Here is a 16,237-nt window from a genome sequence, read left to right as displayed (position 1 = left end):
AGTACACACACTTTGCAGCATATGTGCAGCATATGAGTTGGCTTATTCATTTATTTATTTATTGCAAGGGAAGTTGGGCTGTTTAGAAACAAATGAAAACTGTGATTCTTTGCATTCCAGTCAGAAACTGAAAGTCATGCGTAAGTGCTCTGAGGGCAGGTTGGGGCATACTTCACATTTGATCGCCCATGTTGCCCACACCTGCTGTTTCAACATGGTATGCTAGCAATCTAACTTCTCTCGGCAGCCTGACACATGGCAGTGACCTTGCTTTAACTCTGGATGCTTCCTGAATGTACACGATTGTCCCAAGGCGACACTAAACAGCTGGCCAGGCTTGACATCGCCAACCTCACTGCATACAGAGGAAGCAAAAGCAATTTGCCTGGCCAGAGCTATATCTTCAACTCAGAATTCCCACAGCAAGGCTAGTGAACTTAGGGAGTGCACTGTCCTCAAGAAACTTGCAGAGTTATTTCTTCTCTCTGCCTTCTGCGGGGAGATGAGATTATCAGTAAACTGCTAGCCAAGAAGTTTGCATGCTACCTCCACTGAATACCTGTTGCCTCTGAGTCCCGGTTGTCGGGAACTGCAAGTGAGGAGAGTCTCGCCCAACTCACAACATGCATGTAGCATTCAGCATGACGGCATTCTCAACATACTGCAAATCCTTCCATGGATTAAATCAGATTACTGTTAAGTATTCTGATCTGGGATTAATTGGTTAATCTTACCAATTAAAAAAACCTATGGCTTTCAGTTAAATTTGCAAGACTCACCAACCAGCCTTAGGAAGTGCTTGCATTCTGTTACAAAATACCCAGCTATTGCTCAGTCAAAGCACATAGAGGTGGAGGATGTTTTTGGCACCATCTGACAACTGCAAGTTGCACAGGGACTGTGCTGATCCCTGCTAGCCCAAAGAACAGACCAGCTGATTGACAGTGCTAGTACTGCTAGTGCAGCTTGTATAGTGATAGGGGGTATTCATTGAATAAACAGCCGTACAACTTTGAGGACCCTTTATCGTATAGGGTTTTTTCTTTTTCTTTTGTACATTATGCCCTGCAAATAATTACAATAACTATGCCAAGGGCTACTTCTTGCAAGTAACTGATGTGACCTTAACTACATTAAAGGGAACTTAACGACTGCTGGGTTAAACCACAGAGCCTAGGGCTTGCTGATCAGAAGGTCGGCGGTTCGAATCCCCGCAACGGGGTGAGCTCCCGTTGCTCAATCCCTGCTCCTGCCCACCTAGCAGTTTGAAAGCACATCAAAGTGCAAGTAGATAAATAGGTACCGCTCCGGCAGGAAGGTAAATGGTGTTTCCGTGCGCTGCACTGGTTCGCCAGAAGCGGCTTAGTCATGCTGGCCACATGACCCGGAAGCTGTACGCTGGTTCCCTAGGCCAATAAAGCGAGATGAGCACCGCAACCCCAGAGTTGACCATGACTGGACCTAATGGTCAGGGGTCCCTTTATCTAACGACTGCTGGTAAGTGAAGTCAAAACACCTTACTAGAAAGTTTTGCTGTTGTGTTCGTGCTGTGCAGGGTGGAGAACCTGCAGCCTTTCGCCTAATCCTGTGTGCCTGGCGGGTTCCTAGAGGGCAAGATGGAGAACAAGAGGGGGAAATGGAGGGATGGGGAGGGGGGTGGGAAATGGATAGCACAGTGGAAGAAGAGAGAAGTCTTCTGCAAGCGATCAGTACAGATCTTTAGAAAGGAGGGTAGAGAGCCAGAATAGGCAGTAATGCTTGGGAGTGGCCACAGCTCAGTGGCAGAGCATCTGTTTTGCGTGCAGAAGGTCACAGGTTCAATCCCCAGTAGGACACGGGTAAAGACAATTTTTTAAACCATGGAAAAATGTAAAGGTAAAGGTACCCCTGCCTGTACGGGCCAGTCTTGACCAGTGGCGTAGCGTGGGGGTGCAGGGGGGGCCAGCTGCACCGGGCGCAACATCTGGGGGGCGCGCGCTCGCCGCCTCCGGAGGCTCGGGCGCAGGCTGTAGCAGAGCCCCATGTCTCGCGGAACCGACAAGCTGTGCGCGCGTCCGGGCTGAAGGCATCCGGCAGGCAGCGGCTCTCAGCACTCGCCGTGGTCCCCGCGCATCAGAGCCGCGGAGGGCGCGCCAGGCAGCCCCTCCTCACAGCCCTGCCGCCACCGCTGCAGCAGCTGCTGGGCCGTGTTGCATTTTCCTCGCCTCTCTGCCCTCCTCCTCCTCCGGGCAAGTGGCGTCGTTTGGGCGGCAGTGCCAGCGGCAACTTGCCTCAGATCACCTGACATGGACCCACCGCCGCCGCCGTGGCTACCTTACCGTAAATACCCCAGCCCAGGCAGCAGCAAGAAGAAGCTGGCAGTGGCGGCAGGTTAGGGGCGCAAATTACTTGCCTTGCCCCGGGTTAGGGGGCGCAAATTACTTGCCCCGGGTTAGGGGGCGCAAATTACTTGCCTTGCCCCGGGTGCTGACAACCCATGCTACGCCGCCGGTCTTGACAGACTCTGGGGTTGGTGCGCCCATCTCACTCAAGAGGCCGGGGGCCAGCGCTGTCCGGAGACATTTCCGGGTCACGTGGCCAGTGTGACAAAGCTGCATCTGGCGAGCCAGCGCAGCACACGGAAACGCCGTTTACCTTCCCGCCAGTAAGCAGTCCCTATTTATCTACTTGCACCTGGGGGTGCTTTCGAACTGCTAGGTTGGCAGGCGCTGGGACCGAGCAGCGGGAGCGCACCCCGCCGCGGGGATTCGAACCGCTGACCTTTCGATCGGCAAGCCCTAGGCGCTGAGGCTTTTACCCACAGCACCATGGAAAGCCACTGCCAAACTGAGTAGACAGTACCAAGGCAGATGGACCAGTGGTCTGATTTTGTATAAGGTAGTTTCCAATGTGCTTATGAAATGCTTTGCAAATGATCAGCTCAGACCTCTACCAAGAGCAAACTCTTCCTCCCCAGCAACATGCTGGGTGGGGAGGAAGCGGGAGATAGGTAAAAGTGGATGGCAGAAGGAGAGAGTGGGAGAGGGAATGAGAGAGAGAGAGAGAAGAGGGTGGTCCATCTCACTTTGGCCCTGTCCATTGCTGGCATGTGGCCCTTGACAGAATTTAAGTTTCCCTGCCCCACCTGTAATGGAATACAGCACCAAGTTATGTCACTGAAGAGGCGGAACTTTGTAGAAAGTAGTGGACACCTCTGCCAATGGCTCCCATCTAGTACCAAAACCCATAACAGACAGACTCCAATCGTAAAGATCAGCATTTGCCAAGATGTTTTAGACTACAACTCCCATGATCAGCTCCAGCCACCATAGGCTGGGGCTGGCAAAGGCAAGCAGCAAAACCTTTCTCCTGAATCAACTGTGAATCACCAGGGACAGATTTGCCAGTACCATGGTACCTCGGGTTACATACGCTTCAGGTTACAGACTCCGCTAACCCAGAAATAGTACCTCGGGTTAAGAACTTTGCTTCAGGATGAGAACAGAAATCGTGCTCCGGCGGTGCGGCAGCAGCAGGAGGCCCCATTAGCTAAAGTGGTGCTTCAGGTTAAGCAGTTTCAGGTTAAGAACGGATCTCCGGAAAGAATTAAGTACTTAACCTGAGGTACCACCGTACTGCATTTGAGCGCACTGCTGTGGAAAGGGGGCACAGCCTGACACACCATCTAAGCAAGCATGCACAGAGACAGTATAGTTGTCCCACCCTCACCCCCCTGCACACGCACGCACACACACACAGCAAGGATACCTTAAGTCTAATATACAGACCCTACTTCTGCCATCTGTAAACAAGCAATCTTTCCTTTGCAGGAAGGCAGGCATGTAGTAAAACATTAACATGATGAAAGCTGACCTTTTGAATTTGTTTGCTCAGTGAGCCACTACTAATTAAAGTCCCTCTCTCCTCCAGCTCAGACACAATTTCCTTTTCAGTTGTTTTAATTCCCACCCACCCCACCCCTCCTCTTTCCTCCTTCTGCCCTGCAATTCCACCCAAAAAGGCAGGGTTTGGCAGGTAGGAAGAGACACAATGGCCAGGGCTGCCCGATTTATGCACCAGTAAGTAGAAAGCTAAGCCTTACACAAGCTGCAAGTCTCTCTCACCGGCCACAATGCAGCTTGTCAGGTCAAGAGCATGACGGGTGAGGCCCCTGTGGGGCAGCTGCAGAGGAAAAACTTTGTACACTGATCTCCAAAAGCAAGCAACTGACAAGCTTCATCTTTCTGGGTACGTATCAGGGCTATTCACAAGCAGGGTCATTAGGAACTCTGGACTTCTTTAAAAATGAGCAACAATATGGAGCAACTTGTCTGCAGAGGACCCCCCCCCCCTGCACAAAATGCTGCCATTGTTTATGCAAGTTTCGCCTTATTAAAGATTAGCTAATGCAAGCAAGTAGGCTATGGGGCTTTGAAAGACACTGCCCCAGTTCACACCCCATTCACAAAAGAATCACATCCCCAACCCAGTGCGAACTAACGGATGAGTCCAGCCTCTGGCTGCTGCAGTGATTCTTTCTTCTTCAGTTACTACACATGCTTTCCTTTCTTTTCCCCACATTTGCTGTTGGCGAATGATTGCCTAAAGTAATGCAAACTGAACAAAACATAGTCATTCTATATGCTAATATTGAAAAGGGAAATGTAATTACCTGGAGTAGTCCCCTTTAGCTTCCTACAATTGAGAAAAGTAATGATGTTAAAACACTATTTTTTTCGCAGTGGCTCTCAATGCTAAATTAAGACATCACATCACTGAAAACTTTTTAAAAAAGAAAACCCACACCCACACCCTAAACTCATATTTTAAGCCAAGCCTTGACCACTCAGGCAAGTCTGAAGGACATCACTGGTTTTACAGGGTTTTGCTCTTTTCAAAGAAACAAGAGAGACCATCCTTGCTCAGCTACAGCCAACCACAAACTGAAATTACAGGGATGGCCAGCCCTTGTGAACAGTCTGGCAAGGTTCATTCAGAACAGCACAAAGTTCAAAAAGTCAAAGCCATCATCAGCTTGCTGCTGAATTTTATCAATGAAAATCCAAGTCTCTTGCTAAGAAAAAAGCAGAAGAGACATGAAAATATGAACAACAACAAAATCGTATGTGGCAAGGAAGATTGCTAACTGGAATGCAACAGTGCCCTTGATTGGGATCTACAGAACACTGTTCTAAAAATAAAATGACATTGCATTTTGAGCTTTTCTTTTTGAAGCACAACTGGTGAGAGAGGTTTAAAAATCTACAGAAATGCTTAACATTGTTGCACCATATCACACTCTTTACCCAGTGTCCAACATATAATTTTTTTTTGGGGGGGGGCAATAATTATGCTAGAAACGTGACGCTAGTTTAATCATTCTGTGCAACTCCACATCTTAAAACACATACTCATATTCCTACTTCACCCCAAATATCCCCAAATGTTTACGTCCATTCTAACATCTCTGTTTGCTCTTAGCACAATGGCAGTTTTGAAGCATTTGTATCACAAATGCACATTTATTTGGTTTTTTGCCGGGGGTTAAGGGAGAAATAGACATGCCTACGCAATATAACAAATACATGAAAAACTGCTGTCAAAATTTTGGAACTAAAGGCTTTTGAGACCATGCATGTAAAATTAATAACAGCAACAGGCACGCAGAGAGTTTGAGAAAAATCTTACCTGTAAAATCAAAGCAGCTAACCTGAAGACTGTCTCACTTTCCACCTCAATCTGCCCCTGTTTAAATAAAGAGGAAAATATTAAGGAGACATAGCCTAAAGCTGCAGCAATGGGATGCCCCCCAGGGCTACACTGAATCTGTTAGTCTGTCACTACTCAGCACCACTGGTTTTCCTTCCATTGCAGATCATACCATTACAGCAAGAAGGGGTGGGTGTAATTTGAGCTGTAAAGTTGGGCAACTTCATAGCAGTTAACATGGACAAGCAGGAAAATGATTCTGAAAACGGAGGTGCAGAAGGCAAGAGAAATCTGACATGTGGGTTGCCTGAAATCTTTGATGAATCACACCTCCCCCCTTACAAATTTAGCATGTTTGAACCCTGCAGATTTCTAGAGGTCTGTTGGCTGCACATTGACTGAATTTTATGCAAATACATCTAGCACACTTACAGTGTGCACAGTTGTTTAGAGGTAAACCCCATGATGCCCAATGGTCTAAACATACATAAAACTGCACTTTATCCTTTTTATGGCAAGGTTTGGGAACCTGAACTATCTTGTTTCAAAACACACATAAAAACAACTTGTGCATGTAGGCTACTGTATTCAGACGTTTCTAAAGATAAAACACCCTTCTTTTGATCGGAAATGCATTGTTATCGTTTCAATAACGTTTTTGAACATGCAAAAAGGCTTTCCAAAGTCCCTAAACTTTTCATGCCCCGAAAAACAGCCCTGCTGGGTAGGTTGCTAGTCTCATCTATTACGCAAATGCAGAATCGAAGCTAAGAGGCAACAAACTGCAGTGGCTGCCACGTTTTTTCATTATTCAAAAAGCCAGTAAACTTCAGATCCTGGCTAAGGATTTCCCCCCTCACCCCCTGCTGCTTTTCTCTTCTTTCACTGCCACCCAATGGATAAGAAACTGGTTGCCAGGCACTTCCACAGGAATAAATAAGCTCGTGCAGTACAACTCCCCCCCGCCCATGGACCACTTGAAAATTGCTGAGGGTGTTGGTGGACTACTTAATGATTTTTCTGCCTGTTGCAGCATTTGTAATGTGCTGTGACAGGTGTTGTGTGATTTGTAATTATATTTTTGCTGCTTCTTTTACTTCTTATATTGTATTTTATTGTACTACAATTTTAATTTCATAGAATTCCTATCCGTATATCCTCTGCATAGAGTCTCTATGTGGGATTTGTTTCTTAACCAAAAAACAGACAATACACTCATATACAATTGAATCAGCAGTTGCTATATTTTATTCTCTTCCACTGAATGAAGCCACCACCTTCTTGCCTACGAACATTTCGCCCCCCCCCCATGCTTCAAATGGGCAGTCCTCTTTTTTCTTCTTTTCTCTTTGTAAAAGAGCCACTTGTAACCTTATAAGACACATTCTCGTTACTTTTTTTCTAAGTAGTCAAATGCTTAAAGGTTGTTCCAAGAATGAAGGTAGGTGTGGGAAAGAAGTGATGTCACAGTCATCAGCCAATCTATGCTGTGCACTGCTGCCTTCTCTTGGCATCCAGTAGAACCAGTTCTCCCTGAGCAAAACCCTGAAACAGGAATAGCAGCTATATCTGATCCAGAATGGTAAGTGTATTTTCAGAGAGCATGTAGCATAGAATATGAAATATTGGGAATATTGGGAACTGATAGAAATGAAAAGACCTCGAAACAGTTGAACTGTGCTATCCAGCCCTTTGGCTAATTAAACAATCTATGGTCTTTTAAACTGTGGCAGGAGTAATTGGTTTGTTTGTTACTATGTTGTGTACTTTTATATTGCCAAATGCCCTGCATAAATTTAATAAATCAGAATAATAAAATATCAATGCACATAGAACTACTGGCCTAGTTCTCATTGAGGTGGAAAATCTATACCTGAGCTGTCCTGCTTCAAGCTGCAGGTGAGGTTGCACATGACTGACTGTTCATTGAAAGAAAGAAAAGGCAAAAAAACCTTGCATGAGTGATACCTTCAACAAGATCAAAATTGAAGGGACTAGCTAATAAGTGTCACACCCTGCTTTTAACATTTAGAAAGAAAAGAGTTAGATAATGATTGTAAAACACTTGGGTGAATATGAATATTCTTGTTGTAGAACAGTCTTTCCAAACCTGGTACCCATCAGATATTTTGGACTACAATTCCCATCATCCCCAACCACTGACTATGCTGGCTGGGGCCAATAGGAGTTATAGTCCAAAACATCTCGAGGGCACCAGGTTGGGAAATGCTGCTTTAGAAAAAGGACTTGGCTCCTGAGACACTATGAGCAGAATTTAGGTCATTCAATAGTCTGGCTGGCAGAAGGAACAATAAATTTTCACTGATTCCACCTGAAGCCCCACAAATATGCTATAGGCAGTTGGGGGGGGGGAGGCTCTAGAAATTAGCAAGCTGCAGGAGGGAAATGAGCAAAAAAATGTCTCACCCTCCCCACTCCTTCCAGTAGTGGAAGTCTCCACTGGCTCATACCCTTCTGTGAATGGAAGGGTCCATCCTGTTTGCAGGAGATGCCAAGTCATTGCAGGAACCTTCTATTTTGGTCTGGGTGGTCCAAAATAAGCTCTAGTGGAGGGGTCACCCGTCTTGGAATGGGAAGTATGCAGGAGATAGGTCTACCCACATAATCCAAACATCCTAGTTTCAATTTTAAGTACAGTGGTACCTTGGGTTACATACGCTTCTGGTTACATACGCTTCAGGTTACAGACTCCGCTAACCCAGAAATATTACCTTGGGTTAAGAACTTTGCTTCAGGATGAGAACAGAAATCGTGCTCCGGCGGCGCAGCAGCAGCAGGAGGCCCCATTAGCTAAAGTGGTGCTTCGGGTTAAGAACAGTTTCAGGTTAAGAACGGACCTGCGGAATGAACCCGAGGTACCACTGTATGTCTTGAAAAAATAGTAGTTGGGGAAACCCTTTTATCTCGCTACATGCAATATGATTATGAAAACCTGGTTTAGCTAATCTACATTAATAGTTAGTTTATATTAGTGAAGATAGGGCTGCCCACAACTTTGTCTGGATTTTCACTTTTGGGAATATGGAAACCCTAGTGAAGGACACTTGAAAGCGGGAGAATGATGTGGGGAATGCAAAGGAGCACAGCTGTGCAACACAGCCAGTGTGATGATGTCTTCCACAAGTGTGCTAAGATAAGTGACAGGCTCTCCTTGCTGAGACAAGTGACTTACGGGATATTAAGACTTTCAGGGTTTACTATTGTTTGTGGCATATTAACACAGAAGTTAGTAAATGAGGCCAGCTTACTATTTTATGGGATAAAACAAATTTCCCTGCATTTTTTTTACCGTTCTTTGGAGTGTTCTTATGGGGGCTATTGAGATGACCTGCTACTGCACTTTAAAATTTACCTCTACACCACTGCAGTGGGAATTGCTTAACCCTATACGGAACATAAATCCAGTGTAGGAAAGACAGTGTCCGTTTTTCACATTGCAGAACTGCACTAATGAGAACATTCAGATACCAGTTACAGATAGGTAGCCGTGTTGGTCTGCCATAGTCAAAACAAAATAAAAAAGTCCCTTCCAGTAGCACCTTAAAGACCAACTAAGTTAGTTCTAGGTATAAGCTTTCGTGTGCATGCATGAAATGTTCTCTGAAGGTATCTGAAGAAGTGTGCATGCACACGACAGCTCATACCTAGAACTAACTTAGTTGGTCTTTAAGGTGCTACTGGAAGGGATTTTTTTATTTTGTTTTGACTATGGCAGACCAACACGGCTACCTATCTGTAATGAGAACATTCACAGTCATAAAGTGCTTCACCTTTTGTACAACAATTAGGGCCACTTGAGACCCCGTCCTGAATTGAACCTGGCAGTCCAGCTGATAAGCATCCCTGGGGACAGCTGACAAGAAGACACAACTTTATAAAATAAAATAGCTGCATGGTTAGTTATGCGATACTCTGACATATGGCTACCCCCTAGGGACCATGTAGTTTGATGGCATCAATCCAAGCAGACATAAAATTTAAAACTCAGACACTTGGTAAGGGCTCCATGGGAATCTGTGGATATTAATGCATAATGTGGCACTTCTCATAATCCTACATTCAGAAAGTGGTTCGATTTACATAAAAAAAAGGAGGCATATGTTTGGAGAAGCTGAATTTTTAGGAGCGAGGAAGTCTATCCTCAAGTTTTCCTCTATACAGGTAAGGATAGTACAGTATTAAGTAATTATTAATTCCATGATTGTACATTTTCCAGTACAGTACATATAGGTTCGTAATGCTGGTGTATCACTTTAGAGATAAAATATTTATGCCTTGTGACACTTGCTATAGTTTGGATGGGTGTGCTGTTTTTCAAGCTTCTCACCTTCTCCTGCAACCAGAAAACAGAATTGTTGTACTGTTTTTGTTTCTGCAGTTTCTCTATTCTTCCAGGCTGACTTGTTTAAGATGCATATACCAGCCTAGGGCTTGCCGATCAGAAGGTCGGCAGTTCGAATCCCCGCAACGGGGTGAGCTCCCGTTGCTTGGTCCCTGTTCCTGCCAACCTAGCAGTTCGAAAGCATGTCAAAGTGCAAGTAGATAAATAGGTACCGCTCTGGCAGGAAGGTAAATGGCATTTCCGTGTGCTGCTCTGGTTCACCAGAAGCGGCTTAGTCATGCTGGCCACATGACCCGGAAGCTGTACGCCAGCTCCCTTGGCCAGTAAAGCAAGATGAGCGCTGTAACCCCAGAGTCATCTGCGACTGTACCTGTCAGGGGTTCCTTTACCTTTACCTTTTAGCAGCAATCTCTCACACCATTATTTATTTACCTTATATTGCTTTTCCCTTTCAATTTTTGCATGAAAACGTGTCTGTCTGTGTGTGCGTGTACACACAGACAGTACACACACTGTGTGTGTACACACGGCTCTACTAAGATCTCAAATCCCCCTGTGCTGCAAAACAAAGCCAGATCTACTATAAGTTGTATGTATTTTATGTATTGTCTTCTGCCATGTGTGACAGGGGTGGGAATCTTGGCTGGTTGGGGCTGATCAGAATTGGAATCCAACAACATCTGGAGAGCAGCAGGTTCCCCAAAAGAGATACCTGTGTAGAAAATTGGCACACCTTAAAATCTCTGGAAACAAGTTACTTTCCACATGGAATGCTTTCATGGTGTCTACATTCCTGTGTAAAAATTAAAGAGGGGAAATCAGTTTGACTATCCTTCACCTCAAACATAAGTGCTAAGAGTCCACTTGCACCAAAAGAGATGTGTGCGTGTGTGTTAATGTCACTGTCTTGATTTAATGTTTTGCTTCTGGACAGTGATTTTAAATTTGTCTGCCCCAGCCAAACAATCTCTAAAAGTGTTCAGTGCTCCTTTGCTAGAGCCTTTCCCCTCATTTCTACCTGGGCTGAAAACATAAGCCCATATTAAAGATTCAAAGTGTAAGTTTGACAGTTCAGCACACAGCAGCCTTATGAAAAATTCAGTGGATGACAGACGAGAAGTCCCAATGCTGTATTTACCTCAAAACATGACTTTTCACAGAGAAATAAATGAATAAAATATCAAGTGCCATCTTAAGTTTCATACTTTGGAACAGGATATTCTTTTGGGTCCAAGAAGGGAAAGATTTTTTTTTTTTAAAGATAACAACAACAAAACCTACAAAGTTAGATATGTTTTCAGAAAGTTTCTCAGTTTGAACATGCTTATTCCTCCTATTAAAACCTTCACGATCATTTCAGACAGAGGGAAGACGAACTGGCCAAAGCGTCATGAGAAAGTTGACTGTGTTTTTGGTCCTGCTGAAATACCAGTCGCCTCAAGGTTTTTTGTTGTTGTTGACACAGATAAACATGTATTGACATATGTCAATACGAGTTGATCTCATATGAGTGATGGTGGACAAGGTGGCATTTTGAATTTTGTAACTAGCTCCTTTCTTGTCCAACTGAGGTAATTACAGGGTGGTGGCAAGTTTGGAAATCAAACTAGTGTTTTAAACCTGGAACAACTTCAATTTTCAAAAACAAACCTAACATAAAAACAGTAATTTGATATCGCTATAATTACACAGATGGCTTAAAGAGTATATATGGAAGCAAGTTGGCGGGGCTGATGTGCAGGATGAGTCTCAAAAGACTGGATACATTTCTGAATTACTCAAAATGGGAAGGGAGGACATAGCTGGATATAATCCAGATAAAGAAATCAGAGTTTTATAAGATGCAGATGTAAAGAAGTTCAAACAGAACTATTTGAAAGAGAGTGGAAAGAGCCATGCCTTTTAGTCTGATACTATGGCGGCCAATCCTTTTAACATGGATAACTAAATTAAGACTACATGGAAATGACAACTGCAGAACAGCGGAGGTGGTTTTTGTTTTGTTTTGGTTTCTGGGGTTTCTTTTGCGTACAGAACATCTTAGGCCTGGAAATTACTTTGGGTGACATTTCTTATACATTTTAAATAAGCTGCTGGCTGCATATACATTAAATAGCCAGCCTCGTGGCTGTTTCTAATTACCCATAGGGAATGGGGGTAAAAAGACCCTTCTTATGGCTGCATTTTTAAAGTAGGTCTAAAGATCTAGCCCCTCTATTGCCTGTCCTCCCACTTGGTGTTGCATTTACGTTTTGTATTATTATTATTATTATTATTATGCTCAACAACTAACCTCAGTACAACCTTCAGTGCTAATACTACCCATTGGACTTTATATTCTGGTGAAAAGAATCTCACTTTTGCTGTTGATGTGCAAGGTCAACTCTGGAGGTTTGGTGAACTTTGGAGTTAATGAGGCCTTAAAGGCTCATCGTTAGACGTTTAGTCAAATAAATAAGGTCAATGAGCACTAATTAGGCATTAAATAGAATTAAGAACGAGGTTGCCTTTCAACCATAGTGTTCATTTTATTGCACACGGTGGTAGTTTCATCACTGAGTCAATTATTTCTTGCAATGTTCAAACTATTTGCAGCCTAGGTTTTGGTTTAGGATTGGTAATGAGGGAAAGGAGGGTTAAAGCCACGAGACTGACAGAAATACAGCAGGATGTGCCTTTTCTAGCATGGAGGTTCAATTATGGGAGAAGCATCACCCATTCACATTTTGTCTGTTGGACATTTTAATATGTTTGTAGCCACTGATTTATTTTTGGGCTCTCCGCCCAATCTGCAAAACAGAAAAACTAATTTGTGTATGATGTAGCTCAAATTCCTTGAGAATTCTGTCCTGTTTTGTGAGTGGGTCAGAGGGCCCAATCCACATACAGTGTACTGGGCCCGGAAAAACCTGTTAGCAGGTAGAGCGGCCAGATCTTCTAAAACCAAGCATGACTTAAACCACTTCGTAAATATGCCCACTTTTCCAATATCATTCTGAAAACAGAAATGTATAGACGTAGAGCATAAATCTTCACAGTATAGTCGTACCTTGGATCCCGAATGCCTTGTGAGTTGAATGTTCTGGCTCCTGAACGCCGCAAACCCGGAAGTGAGTGTTCCGGTTTACGAACGTTCTTTGGAACCCGAATGTCCGACATGGCTTCCAATTGGAGGCCGCGTCTTGGTTTCCGAATGTTTTGGAAGTCGAACCGACTTCTGGAACGCATTCCGTTTGACTTCTGAGGTACCACTGTAGTTAGAAACTTGGCCAAAAGTTCATGTTCAAAATGTGTGATAGCACACGTCACCTCCCTGAAGACTACATATCATTCTTTTTCCCATCTCTTGTTAAAAACATGCTTTTAAAGATCTGTATGTGAATTACAACACAACTCTAACCACATCTACTCAGAACTAAGTGCTTGAATTAAATGGGGTTTACTTCCTAGGTGAGTGGGTTTAGAACTGCACCTTTAATTTTTTTACTGAAATGCTGGTAAAAGGAGCTTTACTGTACTGTGATCTAGGAAGGAATTTGGACCCTTTACCTAGAACAGCTGCAAGCTTATCAGCATTTTGGGGTTGACCTTTTCTACAAGGAGTTAACCTTGCAACACCTTTCAAGTAGTTCAGTTGAGACCTATGACTTCACCCACTGAACTTCACATCTGAGCAGGAATTTGAGCCTGAATTGCCTGTAGGCAACTCTGACACTTGAGTCCAACATGGTGCACTCCAGGGATCATGGGCTACAGCATACATCCCTGATCACTGGCTACACTGGCTGCAGCTTATGCAAGAGTTACTGTGGTTTACAATATCTGGAGGGTACCAAGTGGGCTACCTGTGGTCAACTCACGACACAACATTTCCCCCCTCCCCAAGTGTGCTCTTATTTTTGAGTGATTAATAAAATATCAAAGTACAGAAATAAAGGAACACAACTTAAAACGCTTTTGATCTAAAGTCCTAGTTGCAAGGTACCTCAAAAAGGCAGGCTTTATGAAATGCTAAAAAAAAATCAAGTCAATTGCAGCCTCAGAGACTTCAAAACTAGCAGTTAAGTTACGTGAGCATAGGGAAGAACTGTACCTTTCCTCTAGTCATAAACTTGGTTTTCTTCCCTGAGGCTGGTGTCATTCAGAGAAGACTATGGGGCTGTGAGAGTAGCCTCAAGAAATCCAAAGCCCAAGTAATAATGTGCAATTACACGTGACTGTTTGGGTGTTGGGAAGAGGAAAGTAGGTAGAAAAAGAAAAAGGGGAGACAGGGAGGAGAAAGTGGTAATTACCAGGGTGTGGGCACCCTGGTCGGCTAATTAAAGTTAAAGAATCCACAGTACAAGTCTATCCCATTATCACATGAAATAAGGAGCATCAGACACATAAAAAAATCACGGTGTTGAGAAAAGGTAGCAAACGTTTAGTCACCATCTGGATTCTGACGTTCAGTCAAACCATCATTAAGACTAACCACAGTTTTGCCTGGATATTAATCATCATCATCATCATCATTATTATTACTACATTGATTACTCACTATTCACCAGCTAGTCCCAGGGCAGTTTACAACAATTTAAAATTTGATATTAAAAACAAATTACAGTCACGGAAATACGGTGAGTTCCGAAAAAACACACACCTCAGGTGTCAAAGGTGAGGGCAAAGAGGTGTGTGCTGAAAAAAGATGTGCCTCTGTGGGGAGAGAATTCCAGTGTAGGGGCTGTGACAAAGAATGCCCTCTCCCAGGTCACATGCCCTTTAATCTTCAAAAGTGGTGGAGCTATCAAGAGGGCCCCCTCTGCTGATCTTAACACCTAAGAGGATGTGTAAGGACGGAGGTGGTATTTAGAGCCTACTGGTAAGTTCTTCAGCTTGAGTGCCTTAAATTAGACCAGGAAATGAGCTGGCAGCCAGTCCAGCTGTTTCAGAAAAGGAGTGATATGAGTTCTAAAGTGAACCCCAGCCATTCATTCATCTGGCTGCTGTACTTGGAACCAGTTGAAGCTTTTTGAGTCATCTTCAAAGGCAGCACCGAGTAGAGTACATTGCAATAACCCTCTCTGGAAGTTAACCTGGTTAGCTGAAAACAGAAACAAACGCGTAACTTTCTCTATGGTCACCATACATGCCTCATACATTTAAAACACTCATTCAATGTGAAGAGTCATGGCTTCCTACCCAAAAGTCATGGGAACTATATTTTGTTAAGGGAGGTGAGTTGCTAAGAGACCCTTAACAAACTACAGCCCCAAGCATTCATTCATTTGGGGGGGGGGTGTCCATGACTCCCAGTATGTTTCCAAGCGCAATTCAAAGTGTTGGTTTAAAGCCCTAAACGGCCTTGGCCCAGTATGCCTGAAGGAGCGTCTCCACCACCACTGGTCAGCTCAGACACTGAGGTCCTCCTCCAAGGGTCTTCTGCTGGTTCCCTCACTGCGAAAAGTGAAGTTACAGGGAACCAGGCAGAGGGCCTTCTCGGTAGTGGCGCCCTCCCTGTGGAACGCCCTCCCATCAGATGTTAAGGAAATAAACAACTATCTGACTTTTAGAAGACATCTGAAGGCAGCCCTGTTTAGGGAAGTTTTTAATGTTTTATTGTGTTTTTAATAATCTGTTGGGAGCCACCCAGAGTGGCTGGGGCAACCCAGTGGCAACCCAGTTAGGCGGCATATTATTATTATTATTATTATTATTATTATTATTATATGTCGTGCTGGAGATGGAAACGTGAGAACATAAACCCAAGGCTTGTTTACGTAATGCTTAACTATGGTTTAGCAAACAGCCAGACAACAAAGTATCTTGTAGCATCTTAAAAGGAAATAGGTTTATTGTGGTATAAGCTTTCATAGTCAAAAAACCACTTTGTCAGATGCATTAAGTGTCAGCCACATTTCACTGATACATTTACATAGTACATATATGTGCATGAATATGAACACCCAAGAGAGAGGAAAATGTAAATAGTGTAGCAGTGTGGTCAATGTCTATATATCTTTCACTTCTCTCTTTTCCTGTGCACTCTTTCAACATTAACTTTGAAGTTATTTGTTATTTTTATCAGGTTTTCATAAATGAGAAATATAGTCAAGACATGGGAAATGTATTTAAATTGTTCTCATATGCAACAGAATAATTTTCATGTAGCGTCTTCTATGGACTTTCTCAAATGAAAGGAAGATA

At 43.8% G+C, this 16,237-nt stretch overlaps 1 protein-coding gene across 1 annotated transcript in view; it reads right to left on the bottom strand.

Annotated features, from left to right (window-relative positions):
• The window catches only part of FRMD4B (FERM domain containing 4B), a 139,072-nt gene that overhangs the window by 72,006 nt on the left and 50,829 nt on the right, over positions 1-16,237 (bottom strand). The window contains exons 6-7 of the mRNA XM_081850049.1: positions 5,668-5,724; positions 4,652-4,674 (exon numbers count right to left, since the gene is read on the bottom strand). Coding sequence (XP_081706175.1) covers positions 4,652-4,674; positions 5,668-5,724 — 80 coding nt within the window. The remainder of the gene's footprint in view (positions 1-4,651; positions 4,675-5,667; positions 5,725-16,237) is intronic.

Source organism: Podarcis erhardii (assembly GCF_964252035.2).
Source record: "Podarcis erhardii genome assembly, chromosome: 2".
NCBI lineage: Eukaryota > Metazoa > Chordata > Lepidosauria > Squamata > Lacertidae > Podarcis > Podarcis erhardii.
Note: the sequence above shows the minus strand (reverse complement) of the source record. Positions and strands in the feature narration are given on the sequence as shown.